Source organism: Poecilia reticulata, linkage group LG18, assembly GCF_000633615.1.
Source record: "Poecilia reticulata strain Guanapo linkage group LG18, Guppy_female_1.0+MT, whole genome shotgun sequence".
Lineage (NCBI taxonomy): Eukaryota > Metazoa > Chordata > Actinopteri > Cyprinodontiformes > Poeciliidae > Poecilia > Poecilia reticulata.
The window spans coordinates 19391617-19399366 of record NC_024348.1 but is presented as its reverse complement, the minus strand read 5'-3'; the positions used below and the strand labels follow the sequence as shown (position 1 = coordinate 19399366).

Sequence of the window (7750 nt, the reverse complement as noted above, 5' to 3'; positions counted from 1 at the left end):
ATTAAACCAAATCCAAAGCAGACATGGTGACAGATCTAATCTCTAAACTTTATCAGAAACTTTCTGGTTGAATGGATATGATGCATAACAAGTTGATAGTCTGCCAGCAGGTGTGAAAACTTTTCTTCCAGTTTAAATAAACATAGTTTATCTGCAGTAATCTCAGTGTTTTAACAGTGTTTTGATTTGACTAAGTGGATAATAGTGAGGTTTAAAAAGCAGCAATATAGATGAAAGAGAACAAACTTTAACAAACAAAGCGTAAAATGTAACACCTCTTAAACACTAAATCCCTTAAGTCCTGGGATATAAGTTCTAGAAGAAGGCAGGACTGTTCATTCACAACCCAGAACAACTTGTTACCTTCATTCACATGTCTGTGTCTTGTGTCCTGTGACCCAGTCAGACGTCTAACGTCTTGTCTGTCTGTGGGCATGGAAATAAATGCTGGTTACATTTTAATCAAATAGAAAAATGGCTCTATTTTTAAGTCAAGTTGCTGTTTCAAGCATTACTACAATGGGTGAGGTTTACTCACAAACATGATTAAACTCAGAAATTGTAAGATATAGAAAGAAAACCAAATGTTTTTTCATATTTGAGKACTTGCTGAAACATTAGTAGGCCGTTGTAAATGTTGCATTAGTTTGTTCTGCTTAAAGTGAAAGTATTTTTAAAAGGAGCCTTTGTTTTACTTGTCAAAGYGCCAAAGGGCGAGCCGCAGGTTTCTTGTTTAAGCCTGCAGGTGTGCAGAGATTAAACATTGATATAAAACCTGAAAGGYTAGTTAGTTTTTCCATCAGCTGCATAAGTTCCTGTTGAAACACGACCCAGAAACAACTACAAGCTCAACCACATTCCAGCTGAATATGTAAAACAGGTCAGACTTGTTYTCTGTTTGTGTGCTCAGTGGTCGGGCTCATTAAACCTTTATGACCTATGACCCCATGTAATCTTTGCMTCAACACCAGATCAGTCCTTCACTTTTTGAAGAGCTAACCTGATAGGATACTTACCAACCGAAGTGACGCTGCAGAGATCTCTGGTTACAGAAAGATCMCAGATCACAACATTAGACTGGAAACATGAACAGAGCTTCTGATTTTACTGCCAAACATAAAGAAACTCTAGTTTTWAATTTCAGTACATTTATTCAGCGCCGCACCATTTCTCAAAATTCATTCAGCGTAAAATATGTTATGTCCTTTTTATTTCATGTCTTCTTGTCCCAGGGCCTGCAAACTTTCCTTCTCCTCAGTTTCAGTTCCTCTTTAGGGCCGGGCCATGCATCCATCTTTTCTCTCCCCGTGTTTCCGTTCAGCTCGCTCCAGTCTTCTCCAGCATCACCTCCCCCTTCTGAACTCTAAATCTTTRCTCTAAGGTCAACTGCTGTTGTCAGCACTTCAATCTCAGGTCACACTCAACAAAGTTACTCATTRCAACATTCTGGAAAAGGTCAAAGTTAATCACAATATCCCAACATCCTTACTGATTTCACATCTCAAAGTCACTTGTTTCAGAATACTGGTTGCATATATCAAGCACTTCATTGAGGTTAATACCATCAGTATAATATGTATATTTAAGTCAACTACATTAATTTCCCCAGAACTCTGACAGATCTTAGACCTCATGAGAGGAAGTCCGACTCCGACTCCAGGTTTGAAGGATTTCATTGGTTTAGGAGCCAGTCAGGCTCTCATTGAGCTACACCAGCAGGTTTTAAGAGATCTTCATGTTTTTACCATCAACCATCACCAAGTTAAAGGTAACCAAATCCCTGATTACCCCAGAGGATCAATGTCCAACCAATAAACCTACCTGCTTGATGGAATCTTGAAACAAACATCATTTTCTCATAATGAAGGTTTTTTCTCATAATGAAATATGTTTAAGTTGATAAAATATTTACAACTTATCTGTTAGAGATCTTTTGGTATTATCATTTTGTTATTACTTTAGTTCATATTCAGTCTAATGTTCAGTTTAAAGTGTTCTCTTCCTTCTGTGTGTATAAACTGACCTGGAGGCCCCATCTGCCTGTTTGTCTGCATGTGAAACAGTTAACTGTGTGTTTCYCAGACCTTAAATTACGTTTCCRCAGGTGCCTTCTTATCAACCGGAATACTCCCTACCTTAGAAACTGCCTATTTGCAGTCATAATTTATCTCTGCTGTCTTCTTTAGCTATCCTCCCTGTTTCTGCTTGATAATAAAAGACAAGCTGCAACCAAAGGTCTTCAGACGCTCAGTGAACGGCTTGGAGGAGCAGCTTGCTGAGTCTTCTCCTTTTGCAAAAGCTTGGCCATAACATTCATATACGTTGTCTGTGGTTCTTTTAATGAAGGTTAGAGAAAAATACCCATCATTATTTAATGTCCAACTGAAATGATCAAGGGATTAAAGGGCAAGATTTCTGATCGATCTATGGTAATCTTCAGATGTTAAATATCCTGCTGCCACCTAGTGGTCAAATACTGCCAGCAATCTTTAAAACTACAAAGACTTTCTTTCTTTCTTTCTTTCTTTCTTTCTTTCTTTCTTTCTTTCTTTCTTTCTTTCTTTCTTTCTTTCTTTCTTTCTTTCTTTCTTTCTTTCTGTTAGTTTTAGGTTCTGAAATGTTATTGTGCAGCTCTGAGCGCTGGTCTGTCCATTTCTGCTACATCAGATWTGATGGAAGAGGAAAGAAGAGCAGAGTTAGTGGAGAGAAGATGTGCTCTGATGATGACAAGCTGAGACTCTTCCTCTTTKAAATTTGAGGTCTGTTTGACATTTAGACAAATGTTAACTTTTTTCATTTGACAGGCTGCAGATGCATTCACATAATGGTTCATCTTCAGTCAAAATGAGCCTTTTATATCAAATAAAGCATCATATCAGGATGTCAAACATTTTTCACTGGTAGCCAGAGAGAGAAGAGGTAGATAGACTCTGTGTCTGTGTTTATGGTGGTAAAGTCCAGTTTTGAGTATATATTTGATTTGTGGAATAAAATTAAGCTATCTTCTAAAAAGATTCACCAGGTTCCTGGTTTGTTAGGAATAATTAGGACTGATTTGTGTCTCATTGGAGCCAATATGCAAATCTGTAAGATAGTAAACAAAAACAGCAAAAAGATGTTTAAGGTTTCAAGTTTAACATTATAAAATGACATTAAGGTTGTGTTTTACTTAAACATGTACAATTCATGAATACTTAAAAACTGAAATAATCTGCTGGTTTCAGTCAAATTAAAGTGTTTATAGAACCATCGTAAAATATTTGTTTCAAAGAGGAAGTAGTATTACATTTGTATATATCTATCTATTGATATACAATTATATTAGTAAATAGATATGTCATATGTATTTATTAATATCTAGTTACCCATTTTTAATATGTTGCAGTGATAAGTCACGTTCTGCAACTTCTGTTCTGCATTTTTATGCTGACTCATTCATATAACGAGTCATTATGTGGGACAAAATAATGACACTTTGATTACAGGCTTGATTTTAATCCTTGTGTTGTGGCTGCTAAATAAACCACAAGCATATATAAAAGTAACAGTAAAAGCATAACATATAATAATAATAAAATAAATGTCATACTACTCACCACTACTCTCTAGGAAGTATAAAGTGTAGTAAGTTAAATTGGTCCAACCCTGAGGTTCTCCATGTCCAGCTGTGGTTTGTGAGGAAATAATTTACTCAAACTGCAATTTTTCAAATATGAATATAAACTAAACCTTCCTGGTGCTGTTTGTTTGATCCCGACAGCACAAAGAATGAAGAGATTATTGTGATCTACTGGATCAAAACCAGTAAGTCTGTTCTGGACAGACACAAAGATCCAACAGAACCCAGAACCAGAACCGTCCATTATCTTGGGTCAGAGTATCATTGCTGTTTTTAATGCTGTGAACCAAACAAAAACTCTTCAGATAGATCAATACTGTATCAATACAGTCAAAATAATCAATATATTTTGCTTTAATGGGTTGGTTCAGTTTGCAAGTTAATATTTTTGAAAGCGTGAATAAAAAAATACTGAAATGTGGAATTTATGGTTTTGAATTTATAAACTAAACATGTTTAGAAACCACATGTTGTGTATGTCAGTAAGAATGACTCATGAAAACCCTCAGCAGGTGAAGAAACACTAAACGACGGTTCTGAACTCAGCCCGATTTTTATCTCTGTTGGGTTATTTTAACTTTAATTTCTTATTTCTATGATTATCAAGAAAACTTAGCAAACTACTTTTATAGTTTAATTATGTTTTGTTGTTTCTTTTTGGGTTTTATAGTAGAGTTGCCACTATGAACAAGAAGGTCCTTCTCCACAGTATTTGTTCTCGATGCTATGGAGAACAAATAATATTTAATATCAATTAAATAAATTTTTCTTTAATCAAAATTAAATAAATATTAGTTTCTTTCATATTTTAAATATTTAAAAAAAWATATTTCTTTAAATAGTATTTAAATATTTAAAGAAATATCTTTATTTCTTTAAATATAAAGAAATATAATATAAAGCACCTGACTTTCTTCCACAGTCCAAAATATGAATGTTAGGTCAATTAGCTCTCTACTTTAAACTGTCTCTATATGTGTGTGTGCATGGAGGATTTATGATCTGTGTGTGTCTGTGTTGCCCTGTGATGGACTGGTGACCTTTCCAGCGTGTACTTACCTCTTTTTGCCTCCCGTATGTGATTAGTGAGACATTAGTGAGATAATTATCAAAGAAAATTTTACGACTGACAAAGAAAACCTGAGTAAATCCAGTATGGAGTTTTCAAATGATTTCAGTTATTAAAGGACAAAGCTATCCATGCTAACCTTGGTCTGTGTAAAAACAGCAGCTGCTCCCAAAAGCTAATTACTGGTTGTGCCACCCTTGTTGCCAGCAAAATGTTTCACAGTGGGGATGGTGTGTTTGTGGTGATGTCCAGTGTTTGGTGCCGGCCAAACATTACATCTTGTCTAGTGACCAAACAGGACCACTTTTTCTGTTCTAAACAGAAAAGAAAAGATAAACATATGTTGCTTAGAGGATAAATCACTCTGATTACAATTGGAAACTAAGGTTTGAGGCATGAACTTTAATTAAGCACAGATAAAAACAAATCAACAGTTAACAACCAGTAGCATCAAAGTATCGGCCATTGTCGCTACACTTTCAGTTAATGTTGTAACACCATTGCTAAAACTCTTCTTGCTGCAACTGTCACCGCCATGACAGGCACAAAGATAAGTTGTGGTTTTGGTGGATGGTGAAGGATGAGGCAAGACTTGAACCAGATCTGATCAAGAAGTGCAGTTCTGTGGAATTTCTTTCCATTTCTTCATGTTGTGGTTGACGGTGAGATTAGAAGCTCTATAAGTATCCAGTGATTCTACGGTGAAGACTAAAGGTGCTACCTGGCTTAAGAAGACAGATCATTCTGCATCAGGTTTGCTAATAAAATTTCTGCTTATTTTTTATCACCATTGTTTGTTTGAATTTTATGAACACGTATGCTTTATTTTCACTTGTCTTTAGTTTTCAAATTTGCATCACCTCATCGTCTCCATCATGAAGTTGTTGGCTGTGTTCCTCCTTGTTTTCTCCATGATGACTGAGAGCAGTGGTGACCGTGAGTATTTTAAATATGAAGAAATCATAAAGTGACTAAAACACAGAGAAACATGCTAACTCCAGCTTACAATATTTACAGCTGTCCCTGATGGTGGCTCTCCTGGTGACGGTCAGTCGGTGTTTATATCATTGGTTTTTATTTCCTCAGCCTGAGTGGTTGGAATATGAAGTCTAATCCATAAAGTCACTGAAAAACAAACTAACTCCTGTTTAAAATATCCACAGCTGCCTCCAGTGATGTCTCTGCTGATGAAGGTTAGTGTGTTTTTTGTCGTTTTTTATCCCCAACGCTAATCCATAATAAGCAGAGCGGGGCGGTAACAAAGTAAGTTTACATGAGTAATGTGTGTAGGTAGTTTTGATAAATCCCACTTTACTAGAGAATCATTCTTATGGACTTATACTTTTGACTTTGCTAAAGTCAAACGACAAATGTGGAAGTGAATCAGGTGAAAACTGTTAAAATAAAACCCTTGTAAAAAAAAAGTAACAAGGCTTTCATTATTTGTTACCTCTGTTTTTCTTGTTTTTGCACAAGTGCCACTGGGTTATTTCTTGACATTGTGGGAGTGATCTTCAATAAATTTAATGTTGAATCATTTTGATGCCATAATCATCAAAATAAGGTAATTTTTAGAGTAATGCCACAGAAACCTCTTGATCTAATCTGCATTTGTTTAGCATCAGATCAAGTTGATTTGCTCCAGAGATCTGATTCTTGTCCCTCTGGCTGGACTCGGATCAACAGTCGCTGCTTTCAGTATGTTCAAAAATCCATGAGTTGGGCAAAAGCCGAGGTGATTTCCAACAACACTGTTCTGTTATTTTCTTTTGTTCTTTGCTGAAGAAGCCCAGCCAATTCTAATTGTTGTGTCTGTAGAAAAACTGTCTGTCSATGGGAGCAAACCTTGCATCAGTTCAGGATCTGAACGAGTACCGTAAGATTAAGGCTATGATAGATAAAATAAGTTACGGAGCCAAAGAAGCATGGATTGGAGGCACAAATGCACAGGAGGTATTGTTGCCTGTACATTTTATTTGTTGTGTATTTTGTGAAACATTGAATTAAACAAGTTGTCTGCTGTATATTGTCTTCCAGTTGACCATTTGGTTGTGGAGCGATGGAAGCAACTTTTCCTACTCAGACTGGTGTCCAGGAGAGCCTAATAATGGTGGAGGCAACCAGCGCTGCATACAGATTAACTATTCAGGTAAAAGAAAATATCACAATATTTTGGTTGGTAAGATGACTTACTGTGCATGTGAACTTTTTAGTTGACCTGCATRAACATTTACTGAATTTACAGCATGAGTTTATGTGATTTTTCTTGTGGCAAAAGGGTTTTTATGATGTGATGCGTGACTGACTTGCTTTTTTGTTCATAGGTGAAAAGTGCTGGGATGATATGTGGTGTGATCACCTTCAGCCTTCTGTCTGCGTCAAGAAACCCTGATCACAATGAGGTTCCCAAAGAGGCCTGATGTGTAAAACAGAGCCAGTGGAGGATGAATGCTAGGAGTTTCTGTTTGCCTGCCTTTTTGCACCTTCATAGAAAACCAAAAAGATATTCTGCATCTTTTCTTTATATCATATCTGTCTTTAATGCAACCTAAGGAATGAAGCGACAAGCAAACAGTAGCTGGATTGTCTCTCTGTAATAAGATCAGACTGAATGAGTTATAGGAAAGAATCATCTTAGCAAAACTTTCTTCTGTTCTTTGGCTTAGCAAGAATAAAACTTTGAGGAATCAAAACAAGATGGTCTGTGGTTATTCTGTCTTTGTGTTGTTCTGTTTTCTGAATCATTTTCTGTTTTTTGAGGATCAGAATTTATATCAATAATAAGCTTATTAAATAAATTATTAATAATGTTCAATTTTCTTTAGTTGAATCAAAAATTAGAAGTCAAACTTGTCAGTATCTCATAAACAAATAACCTGATCACTTTGTCTGGGTCAATAGAACCCCAGCATCTTGTACTATTTTATTTTAAGGTTGTCAAAGTCAAGCTAGCATAACTAACCTACTTCCCACTCCCTTTTTTTAATTAAAACGTTTTCCTGACCTGTAAAATGTGATACTCTTTGACCTTTTTATCTAGTTGTTGTAATAGGTCCCTTTTT

The 7750-nt window shown here is 35.9% G+C and overlaps 1 protein-coding gene across 1 annotated transcript; it reads left to right on the top strand.

Moving 5' to 3' along the window:
- The first annotated feature begins 5339 nt into the window (after positions 1–5339).
- Positions 5340–7384, top strand: LOC103480867 (ladderlectin-like). The gene is made up of 8 exons (XM_008436069.2): positions 5340–5441; positions 5531–5624; positions 5706–5735; positions 5852–5881; positions 6308–6423; positions 6507–6641; positions 6726–6837; positions 7013–7384. The coding sequence occupies exons 2-8, from the start codon at positions 5564–5566 to the stop codon at positions 7078–7080; spliced, it is 552 nt and encodes a 183-aa protein (XP_008434291.1). The 5' UTR covers positions 5340–5441; positions 5531–5563; the 3' UTR covers positions 7081–7384.
- The last annotated feature ends 366 nt before the right edge of the window (positions 7385–7750 follow it).